Source organism: Pelodiscus sinensis, chromosome 21 (genome assembly GCF_052426305.1).
Source record: "Pelodiscus sinensis isolate ZL-2025 chromosome 21, ASM5242630v1, whole genome shotgun sequence".
In the NCBI taxonomy this organism is placed as follows: Eukaryota; Metazoa; Chordata; order Testudines; family Trionychidae; genus Pelodiscus; species Pelodiscus sinensis.
Window position 1 is genome coordinate 23059160 of NC_143072.1, and position 27955 is coordinate 23087114.

General features: G+C 43.9%; 2 protein-coding genes across 7 annotated transcripts; both read right to left on the bottom strand.

Annotated features, from left to right (window-relative positions):
• Positions 1–636: 636 nt before the first annotated feature.
• SMG8 (SMG8 nonsense mediated mRNA decay factor) lies at positions 637–14445 on the bottom strand. Its single transcript, XM_006138660.5, has 4 exons — positions 12639–14445; positions 9758–9903; positions 7548–8423; positions 637–2418 (listed from the first exon to the last, which is right to left on the bottom strand). Exons 1-4 carry the CDS (start codon positions 14395–14397, stop codon positions 2221–2223), a joined length of 2979 nt encoding a protein of 992 aa, XP_006138722.5. The 5' UTR covers positions 14398–14445; the 3' UTR covers positions 637–2220.
• A 737-nt stretch (positions 14446–15182) lies between these two features.
• Positions 15183–27871, bottom strand: PRR11 (proline rich 11). Of its 6 annotated transcripts, none has more exons than XM_014581374.4 (11): positions 27370–27734; positions 26681–26828; positions 22666–22780; positions 22033–22186; positions 21004–21126; positions 19378–19620; positions 19153–19248; positions 17439–17551; positions 17251–17310; positions 17071–17167; positions 15183–16002 (listed from the first exon to the last, which is right to left on the bottom strand). In XM_014581374.4, the coding sequence occupies exons 3-11, from the start codon at positions 22773–22775 to the stop codon at positions 15934–15936; spliced, it is 1065 nt and encodes a 354-aa protein (XP_014436860.3). In that variant the 5' UTR covers positions 22776–22780; positions 26681–26828; positions 27370–27734; the 3' UTR covers positions 15183–15933. The 6 variants fall into 6 exon arrangements, with proteins under 6 accessions (XP_014436860.3, XP_006138723.3, XP_025035097.3 ...); XM_006138661.5 differs by having other exon boundaries at positions 26667–26828; XM_025179312.3 differs by lacking the exons at positions 26681–26828; positions 27370–27734 and adding an exon at positions 27850–27871.
• Between the last annotated feature and the right edge of the window lie 84 nt (positions 27872–27955).

Below are 27955 nucleotides of genomic sequence, written 5' to 3' on the forward strand. Positions count from 1 at the left end.
CTCCCCCAGTCTTTGAAAGGAACCTCAAACTCCTTCCTGATTTCTCCAATGGTTTAGGCAGAGCATTTCTTGGGATCAACCCTTCCCCCTAACCTATACACTTTTGTGTCAAGCTTCATAATTTTTCACCCCACAGCCCTTAAGCCTCTGTGGAGGGCATCCGTTCTTGCATTCCCTGAGCTCTTCCCATCCTACTGGGGAATGGAAGAGGTAGCACCTGTACAGAAATAGAGACAACAGAGCATTTTTTGATTAAAGATGTTAGTCATCTGCACATCACAGGGTTTAGTGCAGCCCTAATGGGGGTTGGGGCCCCACAGGGTAAAATCAGTTGCGGGTGGTTCAACTGATGTAAAATAGGTATTTTATAAATACCATTGTTTCCTGCTGTTTTGCTTTCCACCTTGAATTTTCCTCTTCTTCTAGCAACAGTCTAAACATAATTTCAGTTTATGTATGCAAATTCTTCTCGGAATTATGTTTCTCTATCAATTGCTGTTTGAAGAACTTAGTAAATTGGCTCCTTCTTAAGTCTTCTAATCCATGATCTCAAAGCACCCACTTCTGTGCATTAAGTCACACGGCAGCCCGCAAGGAAGGAGGGAGGTATTATTCACATCTTACAATTCAGAAAAATGAGGCAGATATTTCAGTAATTTACTGACATGACAAATAACTGGAAGAGACAATAACCCACTTCTCTCACGTATTTGGGGAACAACATGATGTATGAGCTGGCCTGTAAGAAGGAAATAGCAACTAGGATAGCGAAAGCAAGAGCGAGTTTGAAAGCGATGGAGAAGATCTGGAAAAGTAAAGTGATTAGCTTAGGAACAAAGCTGAGCGTCTTGAAAACGTGTGTTGTACAAATGTGAGACATGGGTGATAACAAAAGATGTGAAGAGAAGGCTATTGGTGTTTGAGAGGAGCTGTGACAAAAAGATCCTGAGAATAGGATGGATGCAGAAGGTCATCAATGAGGAAGTATATAGGAAGATACAGCGGAAAGAGAACCTACTGCAGTTATACAACGGAAGTTACAGCTATTTGGGCATTTCTGCAGAATGAACAACGAGCGAAAAGTTAAGAACCTGGTATTCGGAATAATGGATGGTCTGAATAGGAGAGGCAGACCCCCACAGAGAATGGGTAGATGATATAGTAGATTGGTGTGGAACTAGTCTACAGAAAGTAAGCCACTCAGCACTGGACAGGGAAAGATGGAAGGAAATAGTGAAGGAGGCATTGGACACCAACAGGCATTGAGCCCATGGTTGTTGATAATGATGATGCTACAACTGCAATCTGGGAGAAATTCTAACCCTTTGATATATACTACTAGGGTTTTTTTTTTGGGGGGGGGGGGGTTGGTTTTAATTTTTAAATGTTATTTATAACGTGTTTCAGTTTTCAATATTTTGTCTTTTTAAAAGCACACCTAATCCTGCCTTATGGCCACAGCTATCGCACTGCATAATTTTCAAACACAAGATCTGGTTGTCCAATCCGCAAATATAGACATACGTTTAAATTATTTTTTTAAATATCTGATCTGAATGAACTGAATTCCTGATGCTGATGGAATTGAGCACAAATTTTTAAAAATGACAAGGTATCTGCAATTACATTTTACAAGCTCAAATATAAAGTTTCTGCTAACAAAACAGTAAGAGTACATATTTTTAAGGTTCTCTTTTCACTGTCTCCAGCTGACAAACAGCTTGATTCCAAGCAGATATAATTTCAGAGTTCTTAAGTAATTAGAGAGGCACTCCTGATTCATCAAAATGCACTTAAACAAATGGTCTGGTAGCACTTTATAGACTAACAAAACATGTAGCTGGTATCATGAGCTTTCGTGGGCACAGCCTGGTTACCAGACCATTTGCTGTTTTTTAAGTTTATCATGTACAGACTAACTCGGCTACCCCCTGAAGCTGCATCAAAATATGTCAGGAAACAGGCTCAAAACATATGAAGATGAAGTAAAAGGAGTTGCTTTCTACTTATGAATACTAATTAGGTAAACAGAGAGAATTGCCATGTTCCTTTCTCCACTTTGATACTCAGATCTTTATTCTGAATCTGGACTCTTTACATGCAGTGGTTTCACTATACCAAGCAGTGATTACTGTTTACCCAGAGTCAGGAATCAAATTCCATTATTTGGATTGAGAAAACAAGTCTCCTTAAACGAGGACCAGTTTGCCAGAATAATTCTTATTGTGTAATGGCTTTTAGTATTCCTCGAACAATCTTGTAACTCATTAACTGCTGGCTTTCTTTTGGAGGAAAACAGGGTCCACGTTCTGTCACATAAGCATAAGGGAATCGCAGCACCCACAGTCCGTCAGGCAGGAGGGTTATTTCCTGTTTCTCAGGGTAAAATATCGGGCAAGGTGGAGGCCCTGGTTGAACCTAAAAAAGAACAACAACATAGAAAATATGTTAAGTGTTAGTCTATAAAGTGCTACCAGACCATCTGCTTGCTGTTTTTTTAAAAGATAAAATTAACAAACTATCTGAATAAAACCGTCTCAAATAACCAATTCAGTCTATTTATTCGTCTTTCACTAATAACTAATTCACTCTATTAAGTCTTTACTAAAATGAGGTTTAAAACCACTTTAGCACATTTCTAAAGACAGTGTTTAAATGTTGTTCTTGCCAGAAAGAAAATTAGTTTCAAACCTCAGTGTGATCGAGATGCTGATTTTAAGATAGTGATACAATGCCAAATATGCTAAGTCCTCATCTCACATTACAAAAATCTACTTAAGGATTAAAAAAAGGGATCCAGTTGCATCTGTGCAATGCAGACAAGACTAAACTGTTTCAGATCTAATTGTTCTATATTTTGGATTTTTCAGGATTGAAGCATAATTCAAGAATATTTCAAATATTGTTTGGTATCAACTCCACTAAGCTGGTGTCACAACCAGGTCAAGAAATGATGTGTTGTAATTGTTTCCTCCAGCATATTAAATTTTCACAGGATAGACAAGGGCCTTAAAAATCATATTACTTATGGGCACAAGTATCACTAACTGTATGGTTATACAGGCAGTCCCCGGGTTACGTACAAGATAGGGACTGTAGGTTTGTTCTTAAGTTGAATCTGTATGCAAGTCGGAACTGGCGTCCAGATTCAGCCGCTGCTGAAACTGATCAGCAGCTGATTCCAGGAAGCCCGGGGCAGGGGCTTCCTGTAGTCAGCCGCTGGTCAGTTTCAGCAGCGGCTGACTTGGGGACGCCTGGGGCAGAGCAGTTGGGGTGCTGCTGGGTTGGTCCAGTAGCGCCGCCGCTCCTCGGCGCTACTGGACCAACCCAGCAGCACCCAAGCTGCTCTGCCCCAGGCGTCCTGATTCAGCCGCTGCTGAAACTGACCAGCAGTTGCTGAATCAGGACGCCTGGGGCAGAGCAGCTGGGGTGCTGCCGGGTTGGTCCCGTAGCGCCCAGAGCAGCGCTACGGGACCAACCGGCAGCGCCCCAGCTGCTGTACCACAGGCGTCCCGAGCAAAGCCGCGGAGCACAGGGGCAGCCCAGACGCGCCGTGGCTGTCCTGCTGCCCTTGGGCTCCGTGGCTTTCCTCTGCTTTGCTCCCCCTCTCCCTGGTCTGCAGACCAGGGGGATGGGGAGCAAAGCCGCGGAACACGCGGGCAGCAGACAGCCCAGCAGCAAAGCAGCCCAGCAGACAGCCCGGGGAGCAAAGCATAGCAAAGCCGCGGAGCACACGGGCAGCGGACAGCCCAGACGCGTCTGGGCTGTCCGCTGCCCGCGGGTTCCGCCGCTTTGCTTCCTCTCCCTGGTCTGCTGGAGACCAGGGAGATGGCCCCGTTCGTAACTGCGGATCCGACATAAGTCGGATCTGCGTAACTCGGGGACTGCCTGTACTTCATTCTTCTCCCTCATGAGAGGAATGCAAATGCAGACACCCAAAATTGTAAATGAAGCAGGGATTTAAATATCCCGTGCTTCATTTGCATAATCGCATTATGGCATTATTTTGAAATAGCACTATTTCGAGAGAAAAAACGGGGTTATTTTGAGATAAAACCCTTCGAGTAAGGGTTATTTCGAGGGAAGGGTTTTATCTCGAAATAACCCTGTTTTTTCTCTCGAAATAGTGCTATTTCAAAATAATGCCATAATGCGATTATGCAAATGAAGGGCGGGATATTTAAATCCCCGCTTCGTTTGCAATTTCGGATGTCTGCATTTGCATTTCTCTCAAGAGAGAGAGGAATGACGTGTAGACATACTCTAAGTGACTTAGCATTTTCCTTGCTATTTCATCCACATTCATCCTGAAATGGTGGTATTTAAAACCACTGCTTAAAGGGTTCATCTTGCAGTTCATACACAGGCAAAACTCATGGAAGTTAAATGCAAGTCTAGAAGGTTAGATTGCAAATGTTTCTTAACCATTTAAATGAAGTTACTGCATTTTGTGTGTATAATTGGTGCCTTGCTTTAGCCATTTTTCTGACCTCATCGTTCGTACTTCACCGCTGTGTAGCTTTAACCATTACTTTTGCTTGAACTTGAAAAACAAAAACCAGTTTAGTATGTGGATCTTTAAGGTAGGGATGTTAAATATTAGTTAACTGAATAGTCGATTAACCTCATGAATTCTTATCGGTTAGTCGACTATTCTATAGTGGCTGGGGCTGGGGCTGGCAGCTAGTGCACTCCCACCCCACTCCTGAGGAGCCCCTTGCCACCCCACGCTGCTGTGTTTCTATCAGAGGCAGCAGCACACTGTGGCATTAGCCTTTGTCCGGGGGTGTGTGTCTGAGCTCCCAGACCCCGCGTAGCTGGAACTGAGCCAGGCTGCTAGCCAGCCTGCTAAAAAAATTATTGGCAAGGGGCGGTGGGGGGGAATGCATGTAGTCTATTGCATTAACCTATAAGCTTTTGATTATATGTTAATAGAGTACACTATTACATCCCTATCTACTTTAAGGTTTCCTCTAAAACAAGCTCTGTTTGCTTTGTAGGAATATAGCACTGAAAGGGACCTCTTGAGACAGAGAGTCCAGTCCCTTGCTTTCAGAGGCAAATCAGGGATACAATTCTGTTTTTTTAAATTTATCAAGCTCCATCTTAAAATTAGGTAGGTTGTTTGTCCCCACTTCTCTTCTCCTATTGGAAGACTCTTCTAGAATCTCATTAGAGATTCTCTAATTAGAAACCGTCTAAATTTCCAACCTTCTCTATCCCTGATTCCTCCCACTGCATTTATAGAGAATAATCATATTTCCTTCCAGTCTTCATTTTGCTAGGCTCAACAAGACACCTTTTAGTCTCCTCATATAAGATGGGTTCCCCATTCCACAGATCATTCTAATAGCAATTTTCTGTTCCAGTTTGAATTAATCTCTCTAACATGGATATATGAAGATCCCAGGGCAATAGAGGAGTAGATTGTTTCTCCCCACAGGTGAGATAAATATGCTATGCACTGGCTGCATTTCAGTAGTGATGAATTATATTCTTTAGGTACCAACACATGAAAAATGTTTTTCATATTTTACAAAGTGCTATATTACTTTGACTTTAGACCTCACATGCTTTTAGCACATTGGGCTACCCACATTTGCCATGCTTTATCATCAGCTGCCATATGACCTTTCAAGTCATCCTAGGTCTACCCTTCTTTCTTGTTGGATTTTCTGGCTTCCAACAGACAGCCATAATCGGTAGTCTTTTATGATCCATTTGTAATGCATGCCCTAGCCATCAAGGTCTTCGATTACAAAGTACTTACAGACTCCTTGCTTTAGCCATTTTTCTGACCTCATCATTCATTTTTCTTTAAGATTATTCTATGACAGAGTACTAGAGGAAAACACATCTTGTTCACTGCTTTAAATAAAAGTAAGTGGGAATATATCAATTTCCTCTTCACAGCATCTAGAAATAGATTAAAATTATATCTTTTTTACTCCTACAGATTCTCCCTGTCCCCAGAGTTCAGAGAAGAATTGAAGATAAAAATCCATCTTAGCCATGCATCACCATTTTTCTGGGAAGATATTTTAATTTCTTATGCTCCCATTGCTCAGTAATTATTTTTAAAAAGACAGTTTATTTTAGTGCACTTTCTGTGGCATACTTATTTGAAATGTTTTTTCAACCTATGGGAACCCCACTATGTCACCTGTGATAAAATGTGTATTATGGAGAAAGTTAGGTTGACAAATGTTAAAGTCACACAATAGCAACAGCATATACAACAAACTTCCCCTACAACTACTGTACTCAAAACTGATCTGTGGGGATAATCTGTAAAGAAAGAGAAGGGACTTGTCTTCATGGCCCATTCAGTCCTTGCTGAAAATATCAAAGAGCATTTCCTATGAGATGGTGGTTTATATGTTGTCTGCCTGCTGAGAATCACTAAAATTGGCCCATGTGGAATGGATTTGTTGACAACAATCCAAGAACTTTTGGCTAGTACCAATTTGGACTGACCTAATGAACATTATTTAAATCTTGGTTCAGATTGAAAATAACTGGTTAGATTGCATTCTCTCACCTCTTGCAACGAAGAAAGATCTTATGTTCCTTTATGTGTCTTTCTGTACCACAATAAGTATTAAAAGCAAGAAGTTGATCAGATTTGACATCCTTACCCAGGGCTTAAAGAAATTAACTGGTTGGTGCATTACAAAGCCAATTTCTCCTGCCATTAACACCTGCATTTCCACATCAAAAAGCTGTGAGACACATTCAGCACACAGCCTCATTAACACGGGTCCTACCATTGACAGGTGGCAGTCTGTTAGGAAATGCGTAATTAGCTAATCATATTTCTATCAACTATACGATTAGTTGATAAGGGAGGAAGCCTCAGTCCTGGCTCATGCAGAATTCAGCAACTACCTTCTGCTGTGACTCCGCAGTTTAAATGTAGTAAGAGCTGGGAGGGCAAGAGCGACAGCAGAAATAGCTCCTGGACCCGGCGTGAGCTGGGACTGAGCCAGGCTTACTCAGACCTCCCATGAACAGGGGTTGCTGCCAGAGTAGCCTGTGTTTGCGGCCAGTCCCGGTTCACGGGATGTGGAGCAGCCCTTGCCCATGGTGAGCCTGGGTCCGCTGTGGCCAAGAGGTTGCTTCGTGGCAGTTTGCCCTCACCCCCCTGCGCTGCTGCCTTGGAGAGGCTCCTGCTTTTCTCCACTTGCTGCCTCTGATACAGAGGCAGCAACGGATGGAGCAATGCGAGTAATCGACTCAACTAACCGATAAGCCTAGAATTATCAGTTATTCGACTACTTGCTTACATCCCTAACTTCTGCTGTTATATATATCACTTGGTTTCTGTTGTTTCCACTCCAATTCAACTGATGAAGTGGGTTTATATAGGAGTCTATATATTTTGGTTAGTCTCTAAAGTGCCACAGGACTACTTGTTTTTTAAAGTTACAGCCAAATATGGCTACCCCTCTCACACGATAAGTATTGTTAATACATCTTTTAGAGTTACTTTGTGCTGTTCCTACAGTCACTTACAGATAGCTAGATTCTATTTTTTAATTTCTTACCTGAGGTGTCAGTATTATCTGCAGTGGAGCATCTGGCACCACAACAAAAAGTCTTATGAACTGAGCATAATATGGTTTAAGTCCTCGGCCCTGAGTCGATGAGAGGATGTATAAAGGCATATCAGAATTAAGGGCTTTTATAGCTGATTCTTTTGGACCGCCTCCCATCACCTTCATGACTTTATCAGGCCCTGAACACATGAACCTTCGACCACGGGCATCTTCATATTCAAATCCAACGAAGGCTCGAGCTATGTCATCTCTCCTCCTTCCTCTTCCCATTACAACTGCACTTCGTTTCCCAGGAACGGCTTTATTAGGAGCAGGCCACGAGTTAGTGTCTAGATCTCCCTCATCTTCTGCTCTTGTCCTGATGACTATGTCCCAAGGCATTAAGTAGTTTGTTCCCGGGATAAAGCCCTGCTGGTCTAAGCCAGTATGAAAATTATAAGCTTTAGCAGGGCCAAGTTTGACCAGTGACCAGCTAGAGAATTTGGGAAGAAGGCCCTTAGGGCAATTAGAATGAAGCATGCCAGGAAGATACTCAACGGTGGATGCCTGACGATCCACCAAGCTTGGCCTCTTCTCACTTTTAGACTCTGATGCTTGGCCATGAGCTTCTGCATTGTCTCCTCCACCTTGAGGATCAGCTGGGTAGGTGCCCAGGCTATCTGTCGACTGACCCAAACTAAGGGCTAAGCTCAGGCTGGTGCTCTCTCCCTGGGTTTGAGGCTCTTTTTCTTTAAGTTTCTCAGATTCTCCTTCTGGAGGGGCAGGTGAGGACTCATTCTTGGCTGGTGCTGGATCAGGTGTACTCGGCTGAAATACTGGGAAGTTGACATGGTCCAGCTTCCCGCAACATTTCTCTTCCAGCAGCTATGAAAGATGAAACAGAGTTAACGTGTCATCTGCAGTCTCAATGTTCACATAGCCCCGAATCACAAAATTAACTGAATGTAATTTAATATAATAAGCTGCAGTGTCAACAAGTCAATGCGACTTAGCATCAAGTAAGTATTTAAAGGCTTTGTTTTGGTGAAGTGGGAATGAATGAACTACAGACACTGTGCATGTAACTGTTATATTTGGGCCTAGTGCACACGTTATTTTTGTAGTAGTACAGGTTGAACCTCTCGCGTCCTGCAACATCTCTGACCCAGTGTGATTTTAGTTGGCCATCCCATGGTAAGTGGACATCCAGCTAAGTTCCCCATGGTCCTATAAAGTTTGTTTACAGCCACCAGTCCTGGCTCTCAGTGTTCTGTGCTGTTATTTAGCCCTAAATGTCTTCTAAGAACCCAGTAAGCAGTGGAAGTGTTGGTAATGCTGCTAGACAATATTGACCTCCGGTGGTCGTCTGTGAGTCTGTTCAAGAACTCTTCCTAAATTTGGCATGCAGCTCCCTCTTAAACCCAAGTCAGGATTTGGTTGTGCCAAGGCAATGAGATATGCACAGGATGCTATTTGTTTCTCATCAACCAGAAAGGGAGGGCTGCGAAGGCCAGGACAGTTATACTCTAGAACGATCACAGGGAGGCAACAAGCGTTCCCCTGGGAGCAACGGTGTTGTCAGGCCAGGCAGTGCAGTCCTCAACAGTCCCATGGGGCAACGCCTCTATTGGGCTGGGCAGCTCAGCCCCCGACAGCCCTGAGTTGGCCCTGGGGAGCAATGATGCTGGCTGCCCCCTTCCTTGTGCTCCCTTTCCCTAACTCCACAAATCCTGCCACCTTACAAGGGTCCAACGCTCTGCCCTGACTGCTGCACCATCCTCCCCGCAGCCCGGATAAATCCTCTAGTATTAGTATAACTGTGCCTTACATCTTCCCTTATAAAACTACACCAATACAAGCCTCGGCTCATCGGTTAACTGCGTACTCGCATACATGTTAACATCCCTAATTCAGAGTGCCATGAATCACTGCTGTGGCCCACTAAGACGAAGGAGGGCCACTCATGCAACCCATTCTCTATTCTTGGTTGCTCATCACTGAGTTAAGGCAACAGGGATAAAGCTGTTTGGGTATTACAGGAGCAGGATAAGAAAAAGTAATATTTAAATAAAAAAGAGGCTAACTGTCCTCTTACTATCCTTCTCCAAAGTCACCTCATAAATTTCTCTTTGGATTCCGCAGGATAAGCTATGCCGTATTTTGACAGCTTAATAAAAAAAGATTTCCCTTTGAAGTAAAAATGGCAAACTAATGATTACCTGATAGAAGTCATAGTTGGCTGCTTTAATATCAAAAGGATCATCCCGGGGTGCTTGTTTCCTCCCACAGTTACAGGCACCAGTGGAGCGAGCCCGGCTGTTGTGATACAACACTGGTGGGGTTCTATCTGGCTCTGGTTTTTCTCCTGAAAAAGTAACAAGATTAATTGGCATTTACTTCACACCAGCTGGAGAGCTGCTTGTATAATGTGGCTATCTTCAACTTTCTTCTGCAACGATCCTTCACATGTACCCCCAAATTACTTCCCAACATTGCCAATTTATCATGCAATTTACCCTTCCCCTGTGCTTATTATATAGCCAATTACAAAGGCCCTCCTTTTTTGCCAATTGCTTATTCTGCAGGATGTGGAACTGCTATGTAATAATTACAATTACACGTTCCATCCATTTGACTGATTGTTATTGTGGTTGGTCCATGACTGAAAGGGGTAAATTCAAGCTGAGGATAGACAGACCCCCCATTTATCAATACTTAAAAGGCAATTCAACTACCATTTACTTTCAGTTTTATCTCTGACCAAGGCGACTTCAACAATCTGGTTTGGGGGGGATCCAAGCAGAGAAAACAGGAACAGTGAAGTTTGTATGTATAAGAAAAGGTCCCTTATACAGGAGACTAGTACAGGAGAAAGTAAGGCAGACTACTGGGTAATAGACTGAACCTGAATCCCTAGAGCCAAAATGGTCAGGCATAAATTAAGGACTACTGAAGCTTTAGGAAAGGCAAATATACACAGACCGTGTATTGTGTTGAAATCCATTTTTCTTGTCTTGCTGTTACAAACAAACAATACATTGTTTTGAAGATGCTGTTTTGGGTTATTTGGTTCAGCACAGGTCTTCGGTGAGGCCTGTAGACCAATCATGGGTGGTACAGAGGGAAAACTATGTTGTCCTTTTACCAAGTAAAGGCAAGAAAACGAACACGAGAGGATGCAGTCAGACAATTTCAAAGGTGCAGCTATGCCTGAACCAGGATACTTTCGAGTTCTTGCTTGAAAGGACAAATGATTCTTATTCATTGCATAGACAGGCTCTACTTATACTGGCCTTTAACATAGTGCGTGCTCCTCTCTAGAACTTTACCTCCCTTAAATATGCTTGTTGCTAGAAAGGATGTCTGTCCAACTAACTAATAATGAGCCCCATCCTGCAATCCGTAATCCCACCAACTAGCAATTAGTTTTCGGGATTGTTTTTCTAAAATCAGAGTTCTGGGGAAGTGATGACAAGGGGCTGAGAATAGGGTAGGGAGCCTTTAACCTCTAGATTAGGGGTCAGCAACCTTTCTGAAGTGGCATGCAAGATTTAACCGTCCTTCCCTGGCCTGCGCCACTCTCCCAGGAGGGACTTTCCTCACCATACACCCCACTTGGTCTTCTACCCTGGGCTCCGCTGCGGCTTTTCCTGTGATGCTTTCAAAGTTTCACTTTTTTTAAAAATCACTGATTAATATTAAATATAAAGTAAAAATAAAAAGAGAAACCCAAACTACACACCCTAAATCTTTGTCAATAATAAAGCAACTAAAACAATAAAAATTAAAATAATTTTTTTTAAAAAAAAATTATAGGTATTCTTATAAAATACAAAAAATAATACTTCTTACCCAAAACCTTTTAAAAGCTCAAAAAAGGTCACAAGCTGGGTGGTTTAAAAACAAAAACCAACCAACCAACCACACACACACACACCCCCCCCGAGTTGCAACCGCCCAAGTTGCGACCCCCCACACTTACAATTATTTTTTAAAGTGCAGAAGGGGCAGAAAACCCCCGACTTATGTCCCTGGCCTGCATTTATGACCGTGCACAGCACCTATCGTCAATGAAGGTTCAAGTTATGACGCCCCCGACTTGCGCCGCTTCCCCGGGAACTGATCGCGATGCAAGTCGGGAGTCGCCCGTATTCAAAATAGGGATGTGAATAGTTAATGTCACCCTACTGGGTGATGCTTACTACTTACGGTCAGTGGGCGGCTCCAACTCTGCAGGCCCGGCGCTCCACAGACAGGGATGCTCCAGCCTGGCAGGATCAGCCCCCACCCTGGCCCCGGCTGTGGCCACCGCTACCAGAGCAGCTTCTGCCCGACACCCTCCGTATGCGGGGGAGCAGCAGAGGGAGGCTGAGCTCCTGCCATGTGTCACTCTAAATTGGCTCATGTGTCATGGCTGCTGACTCCTCTAGTTCTGATACCTGTTACCACCCTTTAATTATTGTTTTCTGTCTTCTATTAAGTGAGTTTGGTGGTCGCATCCCTCATGTACACATTGCATGCACCACCTCACAACTCAGTTTCCGCATGGCTAGGAAGGCCTGAAATGACCATGGACACACTTATTTTCAATTCCTGGGAGTAGTCACTCCCATCAGGATTAGGCGCATCAGTAGGATGAATTAAGGATGCTATAATACAGCCTTTGCTATAACTAGAGCCCTGCCTGGATATAAAATTCGTATCTGCTTCTGCCAAAAGGATTCCTGGACACCTGTGGTTATAAAGCAGATATATGTAGTTGTAAAACAGGTATCTGCAAACTTGCAAGGTTCTAGATATAAAATGTGTATCAGCAAAAATAAGCCATGGATACCTTAGGATTTGCAGGGCTCTAGATATAACTATTCCTTCAATAAACATAGAAATGGAATCTCTAAAACCATCATTCCTGTGCTTTTCACAAACATTAACATTAGACATGTAGAGACTCCAGAAAGAGATCTTTATATATTGTTCTCAGTTTCTAAAAAACAAAGCCAGTTTTAAAATTTGATGGTCAGTCAGATATAAAATATTTTATGGCTTAAAATTTGCAAAAGTGAACTACAAAAGGATCCTAACACAACTGTGCTTAGTTACCTGATTTTGGGAGTAAGTGAAATTTATGCACACAGTGCTGATCAGTTAAACTTCGCTCCTCACACAGCTGATGTCCATTGCTCCAGAACTTGTAACAGTCTTCATGAAGCTGCATGGCATACTTGTGAAAGGCTGGTCCTCGGGCATGCTGGCTGTACACACGCAAGGCTTGTGCCAGCTGATTCTTATGAACTGTCATAGTGTAGTTATGGGGCAAGTTGGACTGGTAGGCACTGTGGGCCATAGGGAGAGCCTTTTGACAACGGTTTTCAGAAAATTTGGTGTCTATATCTAGGTACCCTTCCAAGACTTTGATGCTGCCCATAATTTTAGAGGTCAGTTCCCCAGTGAGGGAAGCTGGGTCATCATCTTTCCCCTCAATGGCCACATCATATAGTTTCTGGGCTGCAGCAACCCACTTCTGATATGTAGGAAGTTCAAAGTGAGAGGGCTGAGGGTTTCTTCCCACACTGTCATCAAAGCCTTTCTTGCTGAGCACCAACTCCACATGCTGCCATAGAAACTCCTTCAAAGTGCAGTCCACTAACTGCCCAGAGGAACTGGAGCTGCTACTGCTACTCTCAACATGGAAAGACAGCTGCTGCCTGCCATGTCTCATCATCTGGTATCTCCTTGGTCCTGCCAAGGTGGGTGCCAGCAAAGAATCTGTCTCTTTCATCGTGCAGTTGTTCCTGAGCTGCTCCAGCAGCATGGCCACCGGGTCTTCTCCATCCTGGGTCCCACCAGCCACGATGTAGACAAAGGCCTGGTTAGCAGGCACAGTGAAAAGGCAGTTGATGCTCTGGTTGGTCAGCACCCGACTCTTACGGAAAATGCGGTAGATCTGGTCCTCCAGAGCATGCTGCAACCTCCTCTTGGGCGAATGCTTCTTGGGTGGGGGCTTCTCCAGCTGGCCACAGAGGTCTTGCCCCCTGCCTGGTGGGGGGTCCACCTTCAGGGCCCCATTAAGCTGGAAGAGGAACAGGAGGCGGGGCGGGCATGGCCTACAGTTGAGTTTCCACTCCTTGCCAACGGGGCAGTCCTTGATGGCAGCCTTGAGGGAGGGCAGCACCTTCTGCCTCAGCCCATCCAGCGCCCTGAAGACCCGGTCGTAGGTGATGTCGAAGGAGCAGGTGGGGTGCACCAGCAGCAGGATGTGGCAAACGGAGAAGAGGTAAAGGAGGCTCAGGCAGTGCAGCTTCTCCTGGTGCTTCCAGAACTCGTGGGCCTCGGCGTGCGGCAGCGGAGCGCCAGGGGGGTGCCCGAGGCCCGGCACCCGGGCGTCCCCGGCGCTGAGGTCCCGGCAGGCCTGCAGCAGCTGCGGGGTGTCGCAGATGGAGGTGAGCACCAGGTACAGCACCTTGCTGTCCTGGCTGTAATAGGCCTGCAGCAGGTTGTAGTCCTGGGCCCCGGGCTCCTCCTCCTCCTCGCCGGCCGCGGGCTCCCCGCCCGCCCCGCGCTCGGCGCCGCCCGGCCCCGCGTCCTCCCGCTGGAAGAGGGGGAAGACCTGCCGGTCGCACACGGTGCTCACCAGCGCCGCCTTCTCGGAGCTCAGCTGCAGGGCGGTCTTGCCGAAGATGCCCACCACACACACCTCCTCCTCGCCGGGTGCCGCGGCGCCCGTCCCGCCGCCCCCCTCCTCCGCGCCGCCGCCGCCGGCCAGCAGCAGCTCCCGCAGGCTCACGGGCACAGTCATCGCAGCGAGCGCGGCGCCCCGCTGGAACGAGAGTCCCTCAGAGCATGCGCCACTGCGGCGCATGCGCCGTAACGGGCTAGGCGCCGATGTGGTCACCGCGCATGCTCACAACTCGGGGCGACGCTGAGCTGCCCTCACGTCGCCCTAAGAAGCGGCTCCCTTAGCCACGTGGGTTGTTAAGTCAGATGGCAAAAGGGAAAGGTGGAGAAAACGGGGAAGAAGAGCAGATCCGTTATTGCCAGTGAAACACTGGCGCCAAGAGGAGACGAGATTCTTCCAGGAGACTTGCACACAGCAGTTCTTCAAACCACCCACGCCCCCAGGGAAATATGTGACAACCCAGCTTTCAAAACCATCCTGCAAACATGTAACTAGCATGGTAGCCTTCTAAGGAGCAATGTGGTGACCTCTCTGGGTTATAGAACAGAGCAAGCTACTGCAACTAGAAGTCCAGCTCATTCCCCCTTAAAACGTTGCACATTCAATACACTGGAAATAAAATTCAGTCTGTCAACAGGGCTGTTACAGTGATTTAGTTTCAAATTAAAATTGTAGCAGTGTTTTAGAAAAATACAGTTCTTGTTGGTCTTTAAAGTGCTGCATAGTCCTGTCTTTTGTTTCAGCAAGTCCAGACTAACATGGCTACATTCCTATTACAGTTCAAAAAGACTGGGATACTATTAAGATGTACTTAATTAATACAATAGGAAATGAGTAATCAAAGGTGGAAAATATGCAGCATTAATGTGTATAAGAAATCTGAATAGCAGCAGTGGAAGTTCAAGATGGCTAATGGTAATTATAGTCTTGTTTAGGAATCTTGATCCATGATCTTTCCATTCCTAGAACACCAATTAGGATCTTTGAGCTTTCTATTTCAAAGCAGTTCAATAATAGAATTACTTAGTTCCTAAACCCAACATTCCTGTGAGGTCAATATGTTAAGTCAAATTTTGCAGATGGAGAAACAGATACATTTAGTGACCAAGGTGACATAGCAAGTCAGTAGGAGAGCCAGGAATTTAGGAGAATGTAGCACTAAGCAGGACTGCCCCAAATTAGGTGTGTTACTGTTAATATAAAACAAGCCAAACTGGTATATGCTGGAAAACTGTTAATACTTTCTTACTGAGTCACATAACTTTTATAAAAAATATTGCAAACCTCTCTGTTACTGGAGATACTGAAGTCCTAAATTACTTCCCTCTTTTGAATTTTGTTTTCTCTAACATTACAAATAGTGCTAAAGTCATCTTTTAAAAGGTCAGTCTAATGTTCAATTTAAATTGCTTCCTAGAACACATGCATCTATATCACAAAAAGACAACACTCTATGGAAGTTTCAACACAAGTCAAGATTCCAAAAGACCAATGAGACTTTATTCTCTTCTCAGACTTCAAAGAGGTATTCCAGAGTCAAAATTGAGGCACTGTAGAAGGACCCTCGGGGGAAGGCTTTACTTCTTGAGGACAACAAAAACGGCACTTTATGTGTGCTAAACTTAAAGTTGCAAATTCATTACCTCTTAGTGATATAAAACTGGGGTTAGACAAGTAGCTACTGACCCTCAATTGATATAAAAACATTGCAGCACAGGTCTAGTTCTGCTCATCAAAGCTGTTTGCATTATGTAACCGAGCTGGAGAGGGAGTCTTTGGGTGAGCCAGCTGTTAAAGTAAGAACAAGTTATATTTAGATTTTAATTTTCAGTAACAATTACATACTTCCAAGCAGGTAATTCTTATTCATCTCATCCTAAGTGTAAACGAGCATGTAAACTAAGAGAATTCTTAACATGGAAAACATTTTAAAACCTCAGTGTCTTTCCAGTGTCAGAAGCTGTCTTGTTTATTGGTTATTGTTTTCTAAATAATGGTTCCCAAAAAAATGCTACCATCATGTAAGACACAGTTCTTTGAGAACCTCTGCGTATTCCCACTTGTAGTGTGTATTCCTGCAACCAATGAATCTCAGAGACATCTGGAAAGAAGCATGTTAAGTGAGCCCCACCTCAGTCCCAAATGTTTGGAATGAAGTGCCATGCAAACATAATCTTCTGAGTTCCTCCTCCTAAATTGTAAAACCCTATGGAAAAAGAACTCTGAGAATTGAACATGGGGGAGACTTTGCAAGGGTTATCCCCACACATAGGAGCATGCAGAGACACCCTTTGATGAAGAATCCTTCAGTGCTGCCAGTTGTGCATGTTGAACCCTTTGTTATGTTTTGAATTACATTTAAGCAATCAAGTCTGCTTTTTACACTACCAATATGTGACTCTTCTAGCACACTTTTCATTCTCAGAGTACACTTTTCATTCTCAAAGTACTGCATATACATTAACTAAGTAGTAGGTAGCATGAAGCAGTGGACTCGGTATCAGGAGAGCAGATTTCTGTTTCCAGTTCTGTCCAGGACCTGCTGGTTGATCTTGGGCAAGCCACATCATCTTTCTATAGCTGTTTTCCCATCTGTAAAATGGGAATAAAGACCTTCCTACATAAAACACTAAGATCTACGAAGGAAAAGTTTATTAGAGATAAATGTCACTATTATGAGTGAAGCATCAAGAGCTTTCACCTCACACTGACATCTTTTATGTCTGCCAAGCGCCATGCAGCTTAATGGTACTATACATGAGATAAATACTGTTTTGGAAAAATATCTTATATTGGGCTTTTAAAACTGACCAAAACTTTATGCAACAAGAAACTGGCTTAAACACAAAGCCTTGCCTGAAATTTGCGCCTCAGTGCTTGTGTCATTATTGGTGTCAATCCTGTGCCGGTTTCCATGTTCTCTTTGTTAGTCAATGGAGTTCCACCAGGACTCCTGAGGAAATCATAAAAATTGTAAGGGACATTACTCTTATTTCTGATTAGTTAAAAAACAAAAGATGACCAAAAGGAAGTTACCTCTGAATATTGACTTTCTTAAGATGTTTTCTAAGGTCTATTTGATTTTTGCTGGGAGTACTGGAAAAAAAACAAACCCCAAAATGTTAAAACCAACGTATTTTTCAGTACTATCAGTAATAATTCTTATTCTAAACATAGAGCATCTTTTCTCTGTTTGATAGCAAAGAATGTAGAAACATCCTTACATTAAGAGATTTGTAATAGGAGCTGGTGGCAGCTTGGATTTAGGTCTCAGATTGATGCTTTGTAAATCTGAGACTGTAATTAATGCCCTGTGCTGCTTGACCGGTGAGCCTGCCTAAAATTAAAAAGAAAGATGTTACCAAAAATAAATTTTAAAAGACACCACTAAACATACAATCTATTTAATATGTATACCATGTGTGTTTTTAGTGCATTATGGCTCATCAGTTCTTTTGAGTCATTAAGATTGAATATACCTTTGAAAAAAAATAGCCATTTTATAGAAGATTCCCATAAAAGCATTGTACATTATATATGTACATATATGGTTAAAATGTACACATGCATAAAGCTCCATGAATACTGAATGCTATTTCCTAAACTAAAAAGGAGCACTCCCATGCATTGACCCGGGTGGAAGTCACTTAACCTCTCTGCCTCAAATTCCACATCTGCAAAATTAGGATAACAATATTTACGCACATATATTACTATGGATTTGGAGACTGGAATAGTCCCATGGTGTCCAACCAGTTCTGAAGCAGGCTATAGTGAACTAGCCACACTCAACTGGCCAAATAGTGACACTGTTCAAGCCAATTAGCCACACTCAACTGGCCAAATAGCCACACGTAGCTAGTGGCTAGCATGTTGGATACCACGGGATTAGTCAGTCGATGAGCCCAAATTCATCTTTGGAGTGAGCCCATTGAAGTTTTTGAATGAACTGTACATAAAGGATGGATATCATGAAATGTTTGTAGAGCTCTTTGAAGGTTTATATAGGCATGCTAGCTATGATTAACTGAAATCTCAAATCTCTCATAATGTATTCAGTGAACTACTTTATTAATTAGTTTTCTCATCATTATCCCAAAATGTATTGTCTTGAACAACATAAGCAAAAGAATAGGCTAGCTAAGAACATGAATACATAAATGTTTTAAAATAAACATCCCACACGAGATGGAAAAGATCAAAGGGAATAGCATACATTCAGCACTTCAATAGGGAATATTCATTCAGGCAGAAGAAATAGTTGGGGCTTAAGTTTATTTTTAGGAGAATGGTTGAGAGTTGAACTGTCAAATGCAATTTTTCAGCTAACCAGAGAACAGACACTAGCCTTGGTTACAACCGTGGTCTGAAAAATTCAATACATGGTTCTAAAAAAAGAACAAAGAAGTTTTGCGGAAGCCAAGAAAGATCAGAAATATGATTCTGGTCTCCACAGCCAATATTCTCAAAGGCATTTAGGCAGCTAACACCTACCTATACCCTGTAAGGCTGAACAACTTAGCAGCCATTTTTGACACAGTCCAGGGAAACCAGGAATTATTTTTGTCAGAACAAAACTTCAAGACATAAATCCTGGGTATAGTGCACAGCCCAACCAAATGAACTATGCACTGACTGCAATCTTTCCCCAGAACCAAGCAAAGGAGTTGCTCCACAGCTACTACTTCAGACTGGCGTGGGTGGGAGGGGAGAGAAAAGGTTGTGTATCTGCTCTGCAGAACCATTAATCCTGCACTCAGATCTCCACTGTCCACAGAGCCCCTATAGAATAAGGCTTCCCAGCATATATGGGTTCTACAGCTACTGCATGAGGTTCCCACCATCACACAGTGGAACACATTGGTTTCACAGCAGGCAGGATTTGCCCCAGAACAGTACTATCCAGTTACACAATTACCTACACGTCCTTCAGTTTACCTGGCCTGTTTTTGTGTAATTCTGTATCTTCTTTAGTTTCACGTTCAGGAGATCCTTGAGAGTGATTTGTATGGGCCCATCTTTTACTGATGTAGCCTGAAAACAAAGGGAAGTTGGAATGAATAGTAGAATCAGCAAATTATATGGCTCTCATGTTTTCCTTATTTCATACAAAAATCCATCAAATACCAATTGAAGAAATATAGTTATTCTGTTACGCCCTACCTGAAGTGCTTTTGTCCCATTGCCCTTTTTAAGTAGGACAGGTGCAGGTGGTGGTGGCAGAGGAGGAGGAGGAGGTGGTGGAGGTGGAGGATGGGGAACCGATGCAGGTTGCGGCACTCCTGCACAAGGCAGGGATATTGGGTCTGCCACACCGATCTGTGCATGAACAGGAACAGCTAGTAATGGCTTATCACACCTTCGGCAAGGAGAGCTTTCTGAGGAACTAACAACAGTCCCATTCATCTAGGGAGAAGAAAAGACGACAAAATGAAGAGCATTACATTAACTGTTTAAAGAATAGCAATGCGTAGGGAATGGGGTTCCTAACTTCCACTGATCCAGGATGCCAGGCCCATGACGTGCCTGCTACTGGAGTGATCATCCAGCTGGCTAACTGCTGCCTTCCAGCCCCATGATGGCTGCATTTCAGTAATTTTCCATGCGTAGGGAACACGAAGTGTTTTCCAATTAAAGGAGCTAGGACAGCAGTTCTCAAACCATGGGGAATATGTTTTTTTTCTTTTCTTTTTGAAGAGCTCTGGCTGTCAGCCCTGGGTGACTGGGGTGTGTGCAGAAGGGCCATGCACACCAGGAGACGTGGAAAAAGGGACAGCTGGAGCCCTGGCACGAGGGCTCTCCTTCCCCCCTTAATATCTCACAGGGAGGCAGCAACACCACCCTACCCAACCCTCACCTAGTGGCAGCAGGACTCTGGATGTCAGCCCGAGTGGCAGTGCAGAAGCAAGGGTGGCAATGGGGTGCTAAATCTGCTGCTATTGTGCTTCAGAGAGGGGTGGCTGCATGTGTATGTATTTTGTACCCAGGCAGTAGCCACTGCTTTCTGCCCTGCCTTCAGAGCCAGGTGGCTGTATGCAGTGCTTTTTTTTTTGTTTAAAAAAAAAAAAAAAAAAAAGTGCCGGTACTCCAGGGGAAAAGTTGTTGAGCTCTGACTGGAGATGCCAGTACTGCGTACTGGGCAGTACCATCACAAAAAAACCCACTCCCTGTATGCATTTTCTTGGGGGTGGGGAGAGAATATATGACTAAAAATACAAAGGCGGGGGGCAATCAAATGGGTTTGAGATCCACTCAGCTTAAGACATACAGGGTATTTTTTATTTACACAGGCTGTATAATTTCCAATTCTATTCCATATTAGGGGTGGGATTTTCAGAAGTACCTCTGTGACTTGATGGCATAAGTTTCATTAACTACATTCATTTGATCATCAAAACTCAGAGAACATTCCCTACTTCTGGTTATATGTAGTCTGTGATCCAATTATATTCTACTAAACGTCAGCAGGAGGAAATATTTAGGCCAAAAGTTCTTCTAATATTTAATTTTAATATTTCTTTTAATATTTAATTTACTGGATTTCAAGGCAGTGGGGTCTCTTCAGTAGCATACACTTAGCAAAAACAAATTTAGCTTCCATCACTGACCACACGTTTTAAATGCTTAAGACAGTGCCTTTTTTGTGGCCCTCTAAAAAGTTATGAATGGAGATGTGGACCCCTTTGGAAAGCTTCAAAATAGTCCATGGACGTGGACTGCGTTGAAAGCCACCAGCTTAGGCAAACATGAGAAAAATCACATTGCTAATGGGAATAATATGTGACCGACCTGGATCACACCTTGTAATCTGGAAAATTCAGTTTCCAGCTTTTCCACCTGTTGCTTCAGCATGTTCAGTTGCCGCAGGTAGAGTCTCGAAGGAAATATGGCGTCTTTGATTACTTCAAAACTCTAAGCATCACAAAGAAACCAGAAGATTATTTTCAGAGTTAAACACACTAGGTGAAATTTCAAAAACACTTTAAGTGACTCGGGAGCACAACTCTAATTGAAAATCATTGAAAAATCTTCTGATTGTATTCAGTGGCAAAGAGCAACATGGATTGGCCAATTCAAATCTACTCTCTCATTTTTTTCCTCTCTCATCCTTTGGTCAGAGTACACCAGAAAAGCAGACTTGATACATTCAAATCTTATAATTTGCTAAGTTTGAATGTTGCAAGGGTCTTCAAACTGATACTGAGGAATTGAAGGATGGGCCATGTTTCCTTGGTAAGATTCTCAATAAGTTTTCAAATTTTAACCCTGAACCCCACAGTACATTTTTTGTCTGACCCATCAAGGTCATACACTATTATCTCCTAGACCATTAAGAGTTGCAAGCTGGGCCCTATGACATTGCAAATACTCCAAATATTGCAATGAAAATCTCCAGCTTTACATGCAATCTCAATGTCACTGTAATTTTGGGTACTTTTACAAAACCTATTTTCCCAACAGATGATACCTCCACTTGAACCTTAATAATTTCCTACCAAGCCTTTCCTTGGACAATAGGGATGTTAAAATATGTTTGTTTTTTTTGGTAAACGTATAACCGCTGAAATGTATAACCCTGTGAGAACTGCCCCCCTTCCCTCTCTGATACAGAGGCAGCAAAGGGAAGGGTATAACCATGCAGGTTAACCGATAAGCCCAGATTCATTAGTTAACCATTCACACATTTACACCATCCATCCCTACTAGACAGAGATTTTCCAATAACTACACTTTAATTCTGGAGCTAGGTTCAGTATACATGCCCAGAGCTCTATGGTGATCTCTCACAGGTAGAAAACAGAGATTTAGAAAACATACCTGTGCAACACTGTTCTGGCACCACCAGTACAAAGACGATGCTGTCATTGCCAGGGGCCTTACTGCATTCTTTACACTGGGAAGGACTAACGGCCAGACTGAGAAGGTGCTACTTTGGCTGTGGGGAGAATCTGGAGGAAGACCATTCAATAACCTGTATAAGAAAATTTCAAATTCAACTTTACAAGTAAATACAGAAATTTAGCCATCCAGATATATAACTATGATCAATTTGCTGGTAATTTACAAGTGTCAATAGAACAGGCGAGTTTGGGTTAAACTTCAGTGCAGGGAAAGGGAATGGTAGGAAAGATTGCATTGTACTGTGTAGGGAAACTTTCCTGCCCTGGCAAAGGTATAGATTTTCCTAACAGTTTTTTTCAGGCTCTAGTTACTGAGTTTTTGTGACAACTCTCTTTCAAGCCCCATTTCCTGAGGCATTTAAAATACAATTGGACAGGAAGGACACTGGAAGATATATAAGAGAAAACAATTCTGCAGCAGACAGGCCATGAAGTAGATGGGATTCAACAAGTCTCCATCTACAATGTCTGTGAGTCAGTGTACTGTTTGGAACTAGCAATGGACCTATGAATTGGATTAATGAGAAAACTAAATGTAATGTGAGTTTACCTTTGAGGGAGAGGATTCAAGCACCGCACTTTAGTGACATCGCCTTTCTTGTTCACTAGAAGTTTTGCCCGGGCCCGCAGCTTCCGCCGGCGTTGCTTGTACTTTGCCATTATTTCTAGGGAACCAAGATCAAGAGCAGTTAAAATCACTAAGCAAGAGTTTATAATCCTACTTTTATTACAGAGCAAACTGCCACAAGAGGGTGAAAAAGAGGAGGGAATGCATGTCAATAGTCCCACTTCAAAATATTTGGAATTATCTTTTTAGAACAGAAGTAATGGTTAGAAGCATGAAGAAATTTGTATTACTTCCAGAGGATTTTTCTGATCACTGATAACATGTACAAACTTTAAGGTAGGTTAAGGTAGCTAATGAAATGATGTAGAAACTGACATTTCAAACTCTCCCATTTTAAACCACACCATGCCAGTGAACATTCAGGAATTTTTAACAAGGGATACTGGGAAGAAAGGGCAAATCATAGATTTGCTAAGAGGAAATCACCACATCATTCTGCACAAGATACAGAAAAATAATATAGCCAGGACCTTTGTAAAATGCACTGCTTGCTCTAAGGGTGCCAAAAGAATGCTCTCTTTGTCCTCCATGGAATAGATATGTTTTGAAAGATGTACATTCTCCTTGGCTTGTTCAATCTACCTCTTCTCTAGTGAGAATGCCAAGAAGCAGTTCTTAATTGTGCCAGCTGTGGTAATGGTTTTGTAACATGGATACCTCTCTACTGAAAATCAGACTGAGACTTATCAACTCATTATACACAGCCATTCCCACCTGATGGTTGTGTGTTGAACCACCATGTATTCATGTTTGAACTGGTACCTATAAGTCAAAACCTGCCTCCATCCAACAAACATTCATGTTAAAGCTTTTAGTTTAAATATTTTAAAGTTAGAGAATTTAGGCACAAGCTCTGTAGTGGGATTGTCTGACTTCTGCTAGCCATGGCTAGTGAATGCTTTTAGTTTGAATTTCTGTAAAGGTTCTTGGAAAGAGAAGCTGGGTGAGGTCATTTCTTTTAAAATACAGGCAGTCCCTGGGTTACGTACAAGATAGGGACTGTAGGTTTCTTCTTAAGTTGAATTTGTATGTAAGTCAGAACTGGTACATATTGTAGGGGAAACTCTAGCCAAACATTTCTCCAGAGCTCAGTTTTATTCTCCCACACCTCACTTCCCTCAGTCCTTTATTCTCAAGCTGAGGTGTCTGCTGTGAAAAGCCGCTCTGCGTCTCCCTGGTCTGCTGGGGGAGGGGGCACTAGCTTCGCGTCTCCCTGGTCTGCTGGGGGAGGGGGCACTAGCTTCGCGTCTCCCTGGTCTGCTGGGGGGAAGCAGCTAGTGCGGGGTTGCCTCAACCCGTTTGTAAATAGGGATCCGATGTAAGTCGGATCCATGTAACCCAGGGACTGCCTGTACCATCTTCTGTATTTGGGACTGACATGTCTACAGCCCACATAAAGGTTATGAGACAGCTGAGCACAGTTTATGTTCTAATTGAACAACTCTTGAGCTATCAAGATATTGCAGCCTATTAAACATAGGATTTTAAAAATAATGTTTTAATTTACTTTACAAAAATAAGAGCTTAAAGAAGTTAAGATTGCACTTCCAATTAGTTCAACTATTCAGCTTTACTCCCAGTCTGAAGAGTTAAGTAGCATGGCTGTGTGCTGCTAAGCTGCCATTGCATTGAAGCACAGTAATTTGTATGTCTAGTAATCCCCATGCAAACAGTCATCTCTGCACAGTGATCAGTTTAAGAGCAGAGAGCTGCACTAAGGCCTCAAAACAAAGAATCCATTCCTTTTTCATAATGCACTACAGTATAATTATTTTAGGTTGTATCAGAGTTCAAAGTAAATGCATTCTCAAATGAATAGTCAGAGAGGCATTTACCTCATTTTAAAAAACAGGTTTCTTCATTTCATTGCTATTCACTAATTTACATTCCATTCATTAAAATAAAATGGACCTGCATCTAGTATATGCTTGGGGAACTGCAACACAATTTGGAACCCTCTTCAGGAAATCACACACTAACATGGCTATAGAGTCACTGTTTAAGTGTCAGCCACTTTCCTCTCAGCTTCTAGTTAGAGAAGAATTTCCATGTGGTTAAGACACCGGACTGGTACTCACACTGGGTTCAATTTTTCCATCTGTAAAATGGGAACAAAATCTTTCTTTTTCTCCCATCGTGTCTTCCCTAGTTAGAGACAATCTCCATGTTTTATTATGTACACTAGCACTTCAGAGCTATGAACACCTCAGGAACAGGGATTGTTCATAAATCTGAACAAAACATTATGGTCATTCTTTCAAAAGTTTAATGCTGAATGTTGACTTAATACAGGATTGGAAATTTACTGTGCAAAAGAAAAATGCTGCTTTCTCTTTATTTCTTTCTAGTTGTTTATGTTTAACAGAGTCCTGTTTGGAGGAGAGGATGTTTCTTCACTGCCCAATTGTGCGATGCAGGTTCCAAATGAGGTGCATGGTTGACCAGTCAGTTCATGATGCAGGTGTATGTAACTCTGCAGCTAGGGTTGCCAGGTGTCCAGTATCCAACCGGACAGTCCAGTTTTTGGGGCCTCTGTCAGGTAAAAAAAATTCAGAAAATACCAGACATGTGCAATGTCCGGTATTTCCTGGTTTTCCAGCTGGGCGCCCAACAAAGGCCTGGAGAGGGGAGTGGCTGGGAGGTAGGGCACGATTGGCGCTGGGAGCCTCTGGTTGTGTCTGATGTAGGAGTGACGCCTGGGGAAGAGAAGGCTTGTCTATGCTCCTGAGCACTGTTCAAGCGTGTTGTGGAGCCGTAACCGGACTCGCTCGTGCATCGCTGGGACTGTGTGCGGGACAGGCAGTGCCCTGGGATCTGCATGTGCCCATGTCAGTTCCACTCCCCGCCAGCTGATTCTCTCCCCCCCCAGCCTGCCCCACTCCCCTGACCCCCTCCCGGAAAGCCCTGCTTCCCGCTGGCCGGTTCTCCTCCTCTCAATCTCCCCCCAGCCAGCCCCGCTGCCCCCGACTCCTCCCCAACCAGCCCTGCTTTCCGCCGGCTGCCCCCCCCCCCCCCATCTCCCCTAGCCATACCTGCTGCCTCCGAGCTCCCGCCCCCAGCCCTGCTTCCCACCAGCCACCTCCCCCAATTTCCCCCGGCCAGCCCCACTGCCCCCGATCCCCTCCCCGCCAGCCCTACTTCCCGTCTCCCCTCCCACCCCCTTCCAGCCAGCCCCATTCCCCTCCCGGCAGGTCCCTTCTCCTCCTTCTCCCCCGCAATCAAGTGTGTCCGGTATTTTTTCTGAAGCTACCTGGTAACCCTATCTGCAGCACCTAGCACAGCAGGGCCTTTGAGCACTTGAGAACTAGTACACTCTTAATCTGGATTTGAATACATACTGGGAATGGCTGGCCCACTTCAAAAGCAACTTTCGATATTCACACTTCATTCACTATTGGGAGTGGGTCACATCCACTTTGGGGGTAGGCCTAGTTAGTACTGGCCTCTTCTTTTCATGAGCTGGTATATTCATGTCTGTCTCTGTCATTTCCACTCCTATGCATCTGCTGAAGTGGATTCCAGCCCACAAAAGCTTATGCCCAAATAAATTTGTTAGTGTTTAAGGTGCCATTGATGGATCTATCCTTCATTAATTTATCTACTTCTTTTTTGAACCCTCTTAAAGTCCTGGTCTTCCTCTGGCAAGGAGTTCTGCAGGTTGCCTCATTCTTTAACAGATAACTAGGTTCCCAAACTGTACTGCCTGCCTGTGGCAGGGTACCCACCAGCCTAGCAGGGCATGAACATAAATATGACCGTACTAGGACAGACGAAAGGTCCATCTAGTCTAGTATCCTGTCTTCCAACAGTGGTCAATGCCAGGTGCCCCACAGAGAGCAAGCAGAACAGGTAATCATTAAGTGAGCCCTCCCGTCATCCATTCCCAGCCTCTGACAAACAGAGTCTAGGGACATCATTCCTACCCATCCTGGCTTACAGCCTTCGATGAATCTGTCCTCCATAAATTTATCTACTTCTTTTCTGAACCCTCTTAAAGTCCTGATCTTCACAACATCCTCAGGCAAAGACTTCCCAGGTTGACGATGTGCTTCATGAAGACAAACTTCCTTTTGTTTGCTTTATACCTAGGGTTGCCAGATGGTTAAAAAAAAAAAAAAAATACCGGACACAATTGACATTACATCACAATCTACATTACATCTTATTTAGAAAATACTGGGCATTTATATTTTAATTTATTTCCTGAGCAGAAAGCTCAAATACTGGACTGTCCGGTTCAAAACCGGATGCCTGGCAACCCTATTGATACCTGCTAATTTTAATCTGGTGGCCTACAGCTCTTAAGTGATGGGAACAAGTGCGTGTTTTTGCCTTACTCTCCATACCTGTCATGATTTTATAGACTGCTACCATATCCCCCGCCTCTCTTCTGAGCTGAAAAGTCCCAGGCGTTTTAACCTCTCCCCATAGAGCAGCCTCATCGCTTGTGTTGCCCTTGTCTGAACTTTTTCCAGTGCCAAGAGATCTTCTGAACCCCCTTCTCTACCCACCCATGCCCCTCCCCCCGCTCAGCACCCCCCAGTGGTGCTGCCCCAGCCACACCGCCCCCTGTGCCCCGGGTGGGGGAGGTGGTTGCAAGTCTCACCCCCTCCTTGGCTTACTTACCTGCCCATCCATCCGGGCAACGTCCCTGAAATTCAAAATCGCTAGCCCAACCACTCTCATCCAATCGCAGCCTCGCTCTCTTCTGCCTCCCACTGACGCCGACACCAGCCAGAGCTATCCGGGCCCTGATTGGTGCAGGGAATTCAGGCCCAGCCAGTCCACGCCGGACGTGAACAAGAGAGGGAGGAAGAGGGGAAAAAGGCCCAATGCCGGCATAGCTCTCATTTGCTATCCGCGCATCCTGCGACGCAACGAAAGAAAATAGCCGCGCGATTGGTTGGAAAGGTTTCGGTCCAACCAATCAGTTTGCTAGTGTCTGGTTTAGAAATGACCAATCAGATTAAACGTTGGGAGGGGGAAGACGCCAATAAGAGAGCGCTGGACAAGATAAACGAAAAAGAGGCCTATTTTCTCCGCCCTCCCCTGAGACAGACCAATCACAAAACAGTGAAAACCCTTCTATCCTATTACCTACTGTACCTCCTATCTCAGCCAATCACAATTGGAGTCCACTCGCAGCCAGTCATAATTCGCAGCTCTCCTTTACTAACCAATCAAAGGGTTCAACTTCTCTTCCAACCAACCA